Genomic DNA, 14,429 nt, shown 5'->3' on the forward strand with positions numbered 1-14,429 from the left:
TCCTTCCTTCCATTCCTTGTCTTCCTAATGAGTTTTTAATTTTTATTTTTATGTGCGTTAGTGTTTTGCCTGCATGTATGACTGTGTGATGGTGTCGAATGCCCTGGAGCTGGAGACGACTGTAAGATGTCATGTGGGTGCTGGGAATTGAACCTGGGGCATCTGGAAAGTAGACAGTGCTTTTAACCACCGAGCCATCTCTCCAGCCCCATAGTCCTTGACTATTAGTGTTGAATAATTCTTGCATTTCTGGAAAAGATCCTCCTTGTGAATGTTTCTGGATTGGCAGTTTCCTAGTCTGTATCTTCAAAAGATATAACTTGTAACTTTTCCTTTTTGTACATTTTTTTTAAATTTGAGTGTCAAGAGTTTTCTGTTCTTCTGTAGCAAAGTTGGCAAGTGTTTTTCTTTTCTTTGTACACTGGCAGTGTTCATGTGGGTCTGGCAGTTTACTTTTTAAAATCATACATTGGAAGTCATTTGGGCCTGGATGGGAAATGTGCTGGGAAATCATTGTGTTTATTTTCTCACTGTCTTCTTTTCCTCACCACCTTAGCATGCTTGCAGTGATCCAGAAAAAGAAAAGTTTTGATGAGATATTTTTCGATTACTTCAAGGAAAATAAAACAGAGATAGCTCACGCAATCACCAAGCTGTTTCCTTTCTTAGAAAGCCTCAAGGACCGCTCCTTCATCACCGACAAAGTCTATGCTGTAAGTGACGTGTATTCATCACTCCAGGGAACCCCGCACCATATTAACCGGTGTTTGGCATCCTGAATGCAAGGCTTCTCTAGATGGTTAAAAGCCTTGTATGCTCTTATGTGGGAAGACCCTTTTATCTTTGTTAATTGTCCTATCATGTAGAAGGTAGTAAGGAGTTTCTGCTCCCTAACTCAGGGAGGCAGTTGTGGGAGTGGGTGAATGATTTGACAGTGTGGCTGAACTGTAACAGGGTGGGGCATTTGATCACATGCCTAGCATTTGCTGTGCTCTGATGGCTACGTCTACATCTAATACTCCTCTCTATCACCACCCCTACATACACAACAAAGAAAAAACATGAAAGAAATAAGAAATCACTCAGGACCCCTGATGGATAGTGATTAATGACTTACAATAAAGCAGGATTAAGATAATGAAAGAACTAGAACAATACTATTATTGGAATCTAAGGTTTGTCATAAATGATTTTTAGAAAACTGAGAGACAGGAATTGGTGGAAGAAAATGGATTGATAATACTGGTCAGAAACTCCCTAGTTATTTTTAATCTCTATTCTGCTAAGAGTTAAGTTAATATGTGTGTGTGTGTGTGTGTGTGTGTGTATACACACACACCAACATATTTATAATGAAATAGAAGCCATATGTAGATGTAGTGGGGAGCTCAAGTTATGAAAAAATAAATTTCTCTGGACTGGTCACATGGCTGCTAGCATGGACTTTCCTGGAGAAGAAACGGGAATCTATAGGTCTCCAGGACAGTATTTCATTATGATGTCTATGCTTTGACATTCTCTCTGTTGAACTTTTAACAGGATTCTTATGAAGCCTGTAGGAACTCAGTTCCTGTAGAGAAAGTGGTGTACAAAATTCTAGATAACTTGGAGAAAGTTATTTGGCTGGTCATTTCTATGCATTCTGTTCAACAAAACGAACCTGAAAGCTTATCCTGGTTTAAGAGAAATTCATAAGAACTTGGAATTGGTAATTTCTTCTCTCACTTTCCTTTTGTGGTGAAATTCTGTGTTAATTTTTTTTTTTTTTTGCTTCTTCTTTGACAATCTTGTATTCTGGGAGCAATGCCATATCAGAGGTGCAGCAGATGTCAATAGAAGTTCAGGTGTCATTCCACCAGAAGAATATCTCCCCTGGTGGATATGTCTCATCCAAGCAAGGCTATGAGAATGGAATATACACCCAGAATGTATTTGCTTCTGTTGTGTTCCGGCATGCTTGCTGCTACTATATATTTGCTGTGGGGGAGTCTCTCCCACTGCCTATATTGTAATGTGTTCATCTATGAATCTATTCCTTCTTCTGGGCACATTATAGTTGTGGATTGTCAGGAAGATGATTTTCTCCTTTAACTGTGTAGAATTTTGATGAATAGAAATAATACTAGGATATTTTTCAAACTAGGCGTATTGTTCCACAACAACTGTAAGACACTTAGGATGTGTTTTATATCATAACTCAGACTGACATAGGAAATAGTTGCATCCCCCAGCTCTAATGTAGTTTCATACCATTACCCTGATTTAATGCTTTCAAAGTAACTTTAGATTAGACCAGTTGCCTTGCTAATGGTTTTTTAGACAAACATTCCCTATCTTAGTTCACAAGGGCATACTGAGATATCTGGATAGGTCAGAAATACAAAAGTCTAATTATTGCCAACTGACAAATGATTTAGTCCTTGCACCCATTCCTGACCTCAATTTGTAAAAATACCTTCTGAATACTCAAGGCTCCAGAAAATAACTTGATTCTGTAGCCTCTAATGAGGGATACAGATGCTTTTTAGATAATTAGAAGTGACACAGAGGACAGAAAATATTATTTCAAGATGTAAAACACTTTTAATGTCACTGTGCCTTGGAAAGTGTCAAGTGGATTTATGTTAGAGAGATTCCAACCCAGGCGTTTATGACAGAGAAAACCCAGCATTTCTGTTAATCATAAAATGTTAGTTAAAATGTTTACTACACTCAGAAATGTAGGCTGTAATTCACAATTTCCCCTCAATTTTCTCAGACTCCTCAGTGGTTTAGTTTTATAAGGTGTCTCTCTAAACAGAACAGTGACTGGTTCTTTGAAGCTGCAGCTGTGAGGGTTACAGCTCACCAATTAGGAATCTAAGATCTATTGCATATTGAATTGCCAGGATGACTCTGTTCCTTATCAAATGAAATGTAACCTTCAATGTAACTTTTATATTGCCTGAAAGAATTTCTGTTGGGTATGTATCGCTATGTGGAACAAAGAAAAAGTCAACATGAGAAAATTGTGAAAGTAACCTTCAAATGCATATGAGTTTTCCCCTATTCCCTAAAAATCCCTCAGATAAAATGTCTTAGCTTCACGATGTTGTGGATTCCTTACAAGTCCTGTGTGCAGCCTGGGAGCTGGTTCTCTAAGACTACAATACTCATACATTATACATTGCATCTAGATCATATTGACTTAGACCACATGGAATACCCCACAACTCTCTCTGCATATCCCCCTATGCTTTCATGTTCTTCTCATCATCATTGCTTTCATCTTTTTATTCCTTCTCCTATTCATAATCTACTGAGTCTAATTAGTGCCACCATATATGTATAGGTGTGGGCCATCCCTGAATATGAGCAGCCTATCAGTAGCCACACCCCAAAGAAAAACGACTCTCTCCCAGAAACCATGAGCTGCTAATAGCAACTTAGATGTGGGTGGAGCCTCGTGAGTCCTTCCCATTGGTGCTGAAGTGTTGATTGGCTTGTTCTTATTGTAGATCTTGTACAGGTAGTCACAGCTGCTATGTGTTCATGATTTTGGCAGTCTTATCATGTCCAGAAGACAGCAGTTCACAACACTCCTCTCCTTCCTCCAACTCTTACATTCTTTCTGCCCCTTCTTCTTCAATATGCCCCAAGCCCTTAGGGTGAGGGATTGCCATAAATGTATCACTTAGATACAACAACTCTATTTTTGTTTGTTTAATCAGTGTAGCTAAATTGCTTTCTGTGTCCCATCATCTAAATTGGGCAGTGTGTTCTGTATCATCTTGTGGGCAGCCTCCCTGGATCTTCTCATGAAATCTTGGAGTTTCCTTCAGGGCTGTTGCCTTCACTCCTGATTTAGTCTCAGAGCCCTTTCTTAGTGCTTGGGCCTGGACTGCCCTTTAGGGATTCCTTCACTCTCTGCTCATCTTTCTTCTCCCAATAAAGTTCAGGCTCTCCTCTTTGCTAGCCCATCTTTGAAGCTCTTGGGATTTAAAACTTCTATATATCTATATAGGTATTTCTATGACCTTATTCACTTTGCTCTAGAGGGGAATCCCTGTCTTTACTGAGTCTATATAGCTCATAGGAGCACTTCTTCCACTGAACTGAGGTAAGCTTTCATTACACTTAATTAAGCAACTAATTACTTTTGATGATTTTCCCCTTGTGCCATTATCCTTAGAAACTGAGAGAGGAGCTAGAGAGATGACTCAGCAATTAAGAGCATCTGCTATTCTTGCAGAGGACCCAAGTTTGGCTCCCAGCACCTGCCCTGGGTAGCTCATGACCACCTGTAACTCCAGCTTCAGGGGGTTCAATACCCTCTTTTGGCCTCTGTAGGCACACAGTGACAAGAAGTTACACAGGCATACATATAACTTTAAAACAAAATCAATCTTAAAAAAAAACACCCAAACCTCAAGAGGTTTATTGTCTACAACAGTGGTTTTCCAGCTTCTAATGCCACAACCCTCTAATATACTTCCTCATGCTGCTGTGATCCCCAATCATAAAATTATTACATTACTACTTCATAACTGTAATTTTGCTATTACGACGACTAGTAATAATAAATATTTGTGGCTTCCGATGGTGTTAGGTGACCTCTGCAAAGGGATTGCAACCCACAGGTTGAGAACCACCCTTCTATATGATTTCTGTGGTTTTGTTTTGCTTTATCCTATTGGTTGCCTTGTAGGAAGGGACAAACGATATCTAGATAAGCCATTGATATCCAGAGTGACCCAAGGGTTGGAAGTTTCCCACCAACATACAATAACTCACAGATGTTCATCCGTGTGATTGAACCCCACTGGTCCAAATGGCTGGGGAGGGAGGGGATTTGTCACTTACCCACAGGGACTAATTGCCTTTCTCCCTCTGCTCAGAGCTAGAGGACAAATATTTATCCCAGAGAAGTAAGCAAGACCAGAAACTTGCCACTGTGCATCCACGCTGCGAGCAAGGTACTTAGAACTGGGTGAAATTCTGGTTAACTAAGAGGAAGAGGAGACTTGGAACTGAGACAAAAGAGAACTCTTACTTCACTCCTGAAATGAAACATCTAATTTTTGCTCCATAGGAACTGGGGACAGCTGCTCTCAAGGAAGTCTGACCTGGCCACCCTCAGATCCCGCCTCATCTGATGGTCTGTTCTTGTTGACTCTCTGTGCCTTTTGTGGTCTCATCCCATTCTGTCATGTGCTTGGGCCATCTGCTTGTATTACTGACTGTGGCAGAGTGCTCAGTGTTTGCAGCTGTTTTAAAACCCTCCAAGTTCAGGGTTAAATGCCAGGGTCTTTGTGCCCTACATTGCTTAGGGGGGTTTCTGAACCTGTCTATTTAATTGATTAATGCACTTAATTAAAAACTGCAGGTTATTATTTACCTATTCATTTTTTGTATGTAGAGGTATTTTGCTTATGTTTATGTTTGTGCATCATGGGCATGTAGAGCCCTTGAAGCTAGAAGTTAGCTTCAAATCTCTGTAACTGGAGTTACAGGTGGTTGTTAGCTCCCATGTGGGTGCTCAGAACTGAAACCCAGGTCCTCTGGAAGAGCAGTCAGTGCTCCTAACCCCTGGGTTATCTCTCTAGTCCCAAATCTCAGGTTCTTATTTATTATGTCACAATGTCATGTTTATAAAAGTATGTTGTTGTCTAGGGGCCATCCGACCTGGAAATGGAAAAAGATTGTCAGAGTCTACAGAGTCTTCGTGGAATGTGAAGTCAAAGCACACAGATACGGTCCATTCGATTTTTCATCCACATGAGTCTCATCGGACCAACTATGAATGTACGCAAGCAGGTGAGGCTGGGGACAGTCTGGTATCTGCCTGGGTGATGGGTGGTGGCTGTCGGCCACATATCCAAGAGCAGCAGAGGTGTCTTGCTATTCCACATGATCTTTAAAAATAAAGCAACCACAGCAGAATGGACCAATGTCCACAGCAAGGAGACAATGATATAAGTAATGTCATATCTGATGCCTTTCCTGGTGAGGACAATCATAGAAATAGAGTCTGGGAGACAATAGTGAAGGAGGAAGAGAGACAGCGGTGAAGTCCACTGGACTTGGGAAGTTCCTCTGGAGGGTAAGGAGAGACAGAAACGGGGGTGACCCTAGAAATCAATACACCAATACCTCCTTGTGAGAGAAGCCGCAGTGCCTGTGGATGGAAGCTGGGGAGATAGAAAGAGTGGCAAGAGAGGGAGGTGAGCAGGGCTTACTGGAGGTGAGCTGGGGTCCTCAGAGGGCAATATTTTCTCCTGAGCTTCAGCTCACTGTAGCTCCAAACACCCAAGCTCAGAATGATCACATTTTCCTAGTCATGGCTTCTGGGACCCCTCTCTTTTTCTGTCTTTTAAGTTCCCAGTAAACCTAATGTTTCCCAACTCCAAAAGGAAGAAAGGTTAGACAAGACCCCCTTCCTACATCCACATGAAAGACAAGACAAAGGATCGGATTGACACATTTATTTATTTATTTATTTATTTATTTATTTATTTATTTATTATGTATACAATATTCTGTCTGTGTGTATGCCTACACGCCAGAAGAGGGCACCAGACCCCATTAGAGATGGTTGTGAGCCACCATGTGGTTGCTGGGAATCGAACTCAGGACCTTTGGAAGAGCAGGCAATGCTCTTAACCTCTGAGCCATCTCTCCAGCCCCTTCGGATTGACACTTTTAACAAAAATACTTCAATATTTTTATTACTGTCCATCAGATGATGTACGTGTGGGTACATGTGTAGTCTAGAGTGTACACGGAGGTCAGGGGACAAGAATGGGCTCCGATGTTCATCTTTTTGGGCCTGGGTTACCTCGCTCAGGATGGTGTTTTCTATTTCCATCCATTTGCATGCAAAATTCAAGATGTCATTGTTTTTTACCGCCGAGTAGTACTCTAATATGTATATATTCCACACTTTCTTCATCCATTCTTCCACTGAAGGGCATCTAGGTTGTTTCCAGGTTCTGGCTATTACAAATAATGCTGCTATAAACATAGTTGAACAAATGCTTTTGTAATATGATTGGGCATCTCTTGGGTAAATTCCCAATAGTGTGATTGCTGGGTCCTGGGGTAGGTTGATCCCAAATTTCCTGAGAAACCTCCACACTGCTTTCCAAAGCGGTTTGCACAAGTTTGCATTCCCACCAGCAATGGATGAGTGTACCCCTTACTCCACATTCTCTCCAGCAAAGGCTATCATTGGTGTTTTTGATTTTAGCCATTCTGACAGGTGTAAGATGGTATCTCAGCGTTGTTTTGATTTGCATTTAAAGATGAACATGGATGTACTCACTCATAATGGTTTCTAGCCATAAATAAAGGACATCGAGCCTATAATTCATAAAAAATCCTAGAGAAGCTATATAAGAAGGTGAACCCAAAGAAAACATATAGTTATCCTTCTGGATATTGGAAGTAGACAAGATTGCCGGACAAAAAATGGGAAAATTGGGGGGGGGGGGGAGGGGGGGGGGGGGGGGATGGGGAGAGAAAAGTGTGAAGTGGAGGATGGGAAGAGCTTGGGGGAATAGGATGGTTGGGATATAGGAAGGGTGGATATGGGAACAAGGAATTATATATCTTAGTTAAGGGAGCCATTCTAGGGTTGGCAGAGACTTGACTCTAGAGGGGTTCCCAGGTGTCCAGGAAGATGCCCCCAGCTAGTTCCTTGGGCAGCTGAGGAGAGGGTGCCAGAAATGTCCAGATCCTATTGTCATACTCATGAATATCTTGCATATCACCATAGAACCTTCACCTGGCATTGGATGGAGAAAATGACAGAGCCCCACATAGGAGCACCAGACTGAGCTCTCAAGGTCCTGATGAGGAGCAAAAGGAGGGAGATCATGAGCAAGGAAGCCAGGACCGCGAGGAGTGCTTTTTACCCATTGAGACGGTGGGACAGATCTAACGGGAGACCACCAAGTCCAGTCGGAATGGGACTGATGGAACAGGGGACCAAACCGGACTCTTTGAATGTGGCTGACGGTGGAGGAGGACTGAGAAACCAAGGACAATGGCAATGAACATGAACTCTACAGCATGGACGGGCTCACTGTGAGCCTTGTCAGTTTGGTTGCTCACCTTCCTGGACTTAGGGGGAGCTGGGAGGACCTTGGACTAAACATAGTGAAGGGAACCCTGATGGCTCTTGTCTTTGGAGAGGGGTGGAGTGGGGTTTATGGGTGGAAGGGAGGGGAGGGAAGGGGGAGGAGGAGGGGAGGAGATGGAAATCTTGAACAAAAAAAAATGAGGAAAAAAAAAAGAAAAAAAAGGGCTCCGGCAGCTGCATGTGCGTTACCCCCTGGGCATCTTATCGCCCCAATCTCACATGATAGACGACTTGTGCGCCAGGTCATTATGTGAAGGGAGGAGGGTACTTGCTTTCTCCTCCTCACCCCTGCTGCTTTCACATACTCGAGCCAGCTTCTAGCTGCATCCTAAGCTATGAGGGAGGCAAGGTAGTTGAAGCCTGGGAGCTTCTGGAAGCCCATTATCTAATATTAAAGAGCGACTTGCTTGTGTCACTTTAGAGGAGTGTCTCCTTACGCTTGGCTTCTTGGGGCACTTTGCTTGCTGTTGTGTCTGCTTGCCACTTTCTCCCTAAAGGGGACCCAAGTAGAGGATGAGGATAGAAAACAGGTGGACCATCAAGCAGCGAATTACAGAGGTGAGCCCAGCCTTGTTTCTCCAGCTTTGTAGACACGGATACGCTGGTTATCTTTATCCTGGGTGGTTAAAGTTACTATTGAAGCATGAAAATGTGTGTGGTCCTCAGGCTCGTAAGTGAGAGAGATCACAGTAGAAGGCTTCTGGGAGGAAGAAGGGAGGGGTGGGACTCTGTGATAGAGCAGGAAGGGCCAGCCTTTTCCCAAAGGGTGTGTGTGTGTGTGTGTGTGTGTGTGTGTGTATGTGTGTGTGTTTCCTGATTACTTCTGTTGAATATAGGCTGTTTTTATGTATGCTGCTCAGACTACTTGGGGTAGGGAAGCTGGAGCCATAACACCTAGGCCTTTGACTGATAGCAGCCAGCACCACCCTACAGTGAGCCTAAACAGCCACAGTCTGGGGGTAGGATTCAGGCCAGGCATCACCACTGCTGGGCTACTTGCACCTGGCAGGGCTGCCTTCCTGGCAGCTGCCTCTGCTCCAGCCTCTGTAGCTGCTGGGGAAACCCTTATTGCCACGGCAACCATTAACTTGTGCACTCGGATTCTGCCACTTTAGCCTGCCACTCTAGATGCTCACTTCAGTACGACCTGAGTGGCCACCTGCTGTAGCCACTTGAGCAGGGGCCGCTACAGCCTCTCAGCTTAGACAACTTGTTCAGTTGCCAAGGCAACCTCCGCAACCAGTTCCTGGAATGGCCCTGTGGGGGTGGCCAGCCTCATTTCTGACTTGAGGTGGGTTTTCCTATAGCCTCCTGGGGTGAGCACAGACCTCCCTTCTCAGCTGAGGGGTCTCAAGTGTAGTGCACCAAACCGAGCACAGCCTCTTCTTCACAAACCTTCCCCTTTTCAACTCCTTCTCCTTCTTTGCCTCAGATCCCTCTTTGCTAAGGTGGATACATGCCCAGTTCTTCAAGCAGGAAGCCCAGGAGTCTTTTTGAGTCCTTCTTTCCCTCAGCATCCAGGCCCCATCAGTTACCCCGCTCTGGGAACATGACCTGTCCTGAATGTAACATAAGATCTGTCATATAATAGCACTATTTCTGGACCCTGAACGTGGGACCTGTGTTTCGGTACTGTGATATTGCTGGTGTGTTTATGTGGACAACTTCAGGGCCAGCAAGCTGATGCAGCAGGAAAAGGCACTTGCTATCAGGTCTGATGACCCAAATTCAATTCCTGGAGCCTACATGGTGAAAATTGGGAACTGAATTGTCCTCAAGGTTGTCCTTAACCTCTACATCTGTTTGTGTGTGCAAGTACACACACACACACACACACACACACACACACACACTACAAAATTATCAAAAGTTGAAAACAGCAAAAACACTTGTAAGAAGTACATTTTTTTTTTTTTTTTTTTTTTTTTTGGTTTTTCGAGACAGGGTTTCTCTGCAGCTTTTTTAGAGCCTGTCCTGGAACTAGCTCTTGTAGACCAGGCTGGTCTCGAACTCACAGAGATCCGCCTGCCTCTGCCTCCCGAGTGCTGGGATTAAAGGCGCGCGCCACCACCGCCCGGCTAAGAAGTACATTTTTATGCAGCACTTGTCTCTCAGTATCTCTGGAGAAATAGATTCTCTTCATGGGTACCGAAACCCACAGATGTTCAAATCTTTAGTGTAACGTACACACATCCTCTTATTTACTTTCCGTCATTTCTAGATTGCTCACCATATGTAATACAAATAGAATAGGAATAGTTGCCTTGTTCCATTGTTTGGGGATAGCGACAAGAAGTAAATGCGTTCCTGCTCAGTACAGATGTAAAATGTTTTTCTAAGTGTCTCTGATCCGTGGCTGGTTGAATCTTTGGATACAGAACACGAGGATGGGACAGTCAAAAGAATTAAGTTGAAAATTTCAGGTCTTTCTTTTGTTTTTGTTTTTGAAGACAGGGTTTCTCTGTGTAGTCATGGCTGTCCTGGAACTCACTCTGTAGACCAGCCTGGCTTTGAACTCAGAGATCTCCCTGCTTCTGCCTTATGAGTGCTGAAAGAGGGAGGGAGAGTGGAGGGGGGAGGGGGCAAATGGGAGGCGGGGAGGAGGCAGAAATTTTTAATAAAAAAAAAATAAAGGCAAGTACCACCATACCAGGCAGGAGATGACTTGATTACGTGAGGAATACAAACTTTAGCTGACATAGTTATTAGTTGGTGAATGATAGTAATGTAGAGGGAAAAGAGAAAACAGAAAAAGATGGTGTCAGGGCTGCGAGAAAAAATTCAAGGTCTGAGGAAAAGAAGGTATGCTGTAGGGTGAGGTAGAAAAAATAAGATTCCTTCCTTCCTTCCTTCCTTCCTTCCTTCCTTCCTTCCTTCCTTCCTTCCTTCTTCTCTCCCTCCCTCCTTCTCTCTCTTTTTGAGACCAGGTCTTATTATACATAGCCATGTTGACCTTGAACTCATGATTGACCCTCCTGTCTCAACCTCCCAAGTGCCATGTTAATAGGTGACTCAATGACGACTCTCAGCTAAGGCTGTAATAGTTTAGCACTACCCTTGTGTTCCTTAGTCAAATGTCAGGAGAGAGAGAGAACAGGATTCCATGAAGCCTTTTCAAGGGAGCGGATGAGAATTCTTCAAGTAACATTCTCTTCTTTTTCAGGGACAAACCTACGAACGCATGAAAATTGGACGCAACCTTATTTTGTGAAACAAGAAAGCTTACAGAAGCCAGGGAGAAGGCAGAACCAAGAGGATGACGTCATTGGTAAGGATAACTTAAGGTGCCTGTGCTGACGGGTGACCCTTCTAAGTCATGGTGGAGGTGACTGCTGAGCATGTGATCAGAGTCCAGCTCGGTGGCCCTAGGAGTCCTGGATAGATGGAGGGAGCCATGGTGGGCTCTGGCACTCCTTTAACGAGGAAAGCAGGTAGGCAATGGGACGGTTTTCAGAGATCTGGGAGGAAAGAGTCACAAGGAAATGTTAGACAAGGAAGCCAGGGGTGTGTGGGTAGTGGGGGATGGGGCAGAGGCAGAAAGCCCTGGGGGTCCACAGAGTGAGAGAAGGCAGAGGAAGGAGCCAGCAGGGACAGAGAAATGGGTAGAGGTAGCAGGAAGGGGAAAGAGCCTAAGGAGATGGAGATGAGACAGTAGGGCTTTGGGATAACCAAAGCCACCTCAAAGTCCGCATTGAGTAGAACACAGTGGAGGGACCAACTATGGCAGGGGCATTGCTACCTAAACATTGCCCAAGCTTCTGGGTCATCCCTGTGTCTGCATTCTGGGGTTCCAGTAGAACCAGCTTTGAGGTTATTCACCGAGAGCCCTGAGGGGTTTTGCATTGCTGTGCAGTGATCAGCAGTGATGAAGATGAGAATGAACTCCTGGAACTCTTCACTTTGACACCGAGACGCAGGCAGCAGGTGGATGACGAAGGTGAGGACCATGTACCCTGGGCTCCGGAATGCAGAGGTTCCCTTAGGAGGTCACACCTCCTGTTCCCCAACTCTCCATTCTTAGGGGACATCGAAGAGCCCAGCCGCCCATTCTCTACACCTTACTTTTTATGACCCTTGTGAACATGTGGTTCCAGACCTTAGTAAGCCCCCCAGACCTTAGCACAACCGACTCCATGATGGAAGTACCACTCAAGCTGTAAAACTCAGCATATGGACAGTACCATTTGCCAAAATGAAAATGAAGAACGAATCCCTCAAAGTCCATAGTTCTGGGAAAATCTCTAAATGTCCAACCTTGCTTTTTGGCTTCTGTAGCTCCGCTTCTGGCTAATGGTTCTTGTTAATGGAAACACTCAACCCAGAACATGTATTTTGCACTTACAAACTTTGGGGCCACACTGAGATCTGAAACACCTAGTGTACTCACTGGTTGGCTAATAAAGACTTTTCGCTGGGTTAAATACGTGTGTCCAAGCAGTCTTCTCTTGTGGGTACCCCACAGCAGAGAGGTTAGACAATAGTCTCTGGCTTTGTTGATATATTGATAGTAGAGTCAAAAGAAAATGCGGCACTTACAAGTTTTATTTTGATTCTTCCCTTTCACATAACCATGCCTATCTGAAGCATAATGAAATATGTATTTGGCTTGTACCCCCATTTCCTTACATAGAGTTCTTGAATGTCCCGAGTGTTCATTAGCTGGCTGTATTTGTGAATACCTATGAGGATGAGGCGCAAGGCGAGCCTGGGTCTCAGAGTGGTGTTGCTGGGAGTGTCTGTCTGGATCAGGTGTTTCCAGGCATGTTGTTCAAAGAATTGAAAAAGCATAAGCAAGTAGTAAAGAATAAAGGGATTTTATTCAGAAACAAATAAAGTTTAGGCTCCCAAGACCTCCCTGGGTAACTGACACCCTGGTTGACAAGCTGAGGCGTGTATGGTGGGCAAGCTGCCCGGTCACACTTGAGTGAACCAGCCAATGAGAACAAGGTAAGTGTAGCAAAGAACAGGCTCCTAGGAAAGTCCCTAACCAAGCCTGATTGGTGGGAAAATATAACTGCAATCTGGCGGAGATGATTGTGGTTTTTGTGCTTAAACACTTGCTGACAGAACGTTTTGGGGATGCAGTCAGCTCCCAAGTCTGTACTGTTGTCCCTGATTGGACTTCTGCCATGCTCCCCAGTAATAAAACCTTGCCTTGTGTGACTTCTTGTGTCTGCTTGGGTTGTTTCAAGCCTCGGATCCACAACTATATTTATGTGTGTGTGTATATATATATGTATATATGTATAGTGCATATATACATATATGCACATATCTATTTATCTACAACTATAAATATTCATTCTGTAATTTCTGTTCCTCTAGAGAACCTTGACTAATATTAATACACTGAATAAGAGAACTTAATAAAATAGTTTTGAATGAGTGAATTTATTAACTATATAGCAAGTCAAAGTAAAATAATAGTAAAACAATATCTAATTGAATGCTCAAATAGCCAGCAGACATAGACCACAGAAGCCCCATTGAGAAAGTCGTTTGGAGTTCCACATAGAGTCTAGGGCAAGGCAGGATTTCTTCAGGTGAGGAGGCTTCCAAGCAAAAGAACAGAGAGCAACAGTGTAGGATATGATGTCTCAGGAATAATTTGATGAATTACGAAACAAACCTGCTTAGCCAACATCAATAGAGTCAGGGAATGTTCAAGGAAAAACTTGCCTAATGGGCCCAGGTTTTGTTTTGAGACAAGGTCTTTCTAAATATCCCTGGCTGCCCTGGAACCCACTCTGTAGAGCAGGCTGGTCTTTAACTCACAGAGATCTGTCTGCCTCTGCCTCCCGAGTACTGGGATTAAAGGCGTGCGCCACTACCACATCCAGCTTTTACCCGAGGTTAACCTTTGGGGGGGTCCCTTTTGAAGACAAAGTATCTGTCCCCAGTTTGTTTATTGTTCTAGTCTCCCTTGTCCTTTATTTTAGATGCTTCCTGGAAAATAAGGTTTAATCTTGAACAGGTGAATCCAGTTAGCAACTTTATGACATTTAGCAGAGTTCTTTTTAAAACTGGCTAAAGTCTATCTGATTGGCAGTTGTTTTGATTATACTTTCCTTTTGGGTGTCTAAGACCATGCAGGTGGTCAAAGATAAACCTTCCTGTTTGTAAAGTCTGTTGAGACTCTGTATGTGGTTCTCTTGGGGGTTTAGGAGTGACCCATTGGCTACTGTGGCTTTCCTCTATCAGCCGTGTGGTCTGCAGGGAAGTGTCAGGGCCCTGCTGACCATGTGCCTTCCTTTGGAAGATAGGGAACATGTTTGTCTCCATTGGTTCTCCTCCCTGTGGAATGTCC

At 43.8% G+C, this 14,429-nt stretch overlaps 1 protein-coding gene across 1 annotated transcript; it reads left to right on the top strand.

Moving 5' to 3' along the window:
- Positions 1-557: 557 nt before the first annotated feature.
- On the top strand, positions 558-12,193 carry LOC119821945 (nuclear autoantigen Sp-100-like). The gene is given in 6 exon segments (XM_042055623.1): positions 558-713; positions 1,540-1,611; positions 1,613-1,703; positions 4,872-4,955; positions 11,286-11,390; positions 11,976-12,193. Coding segments are annotated over 6 exon segments (726 nt in total).
- Positions 12,194-14,429: the final 2,236 nt, after the last annotated feature.

This window comes from Arvicola amphibius, chromosome 8, assembly GCF_903992535.2.
Source record: "Arvicola amphibius chromosome 8, mArvAmp1.2, whole genome shotgun sequence".
In the NCBI taxonomy this organism is placed as follows: Eukaryota; Metazoa; Chordata; class Mammalia; order Rodentia; family Cricetidae; genus Arvicola; species Arvicola amphibius.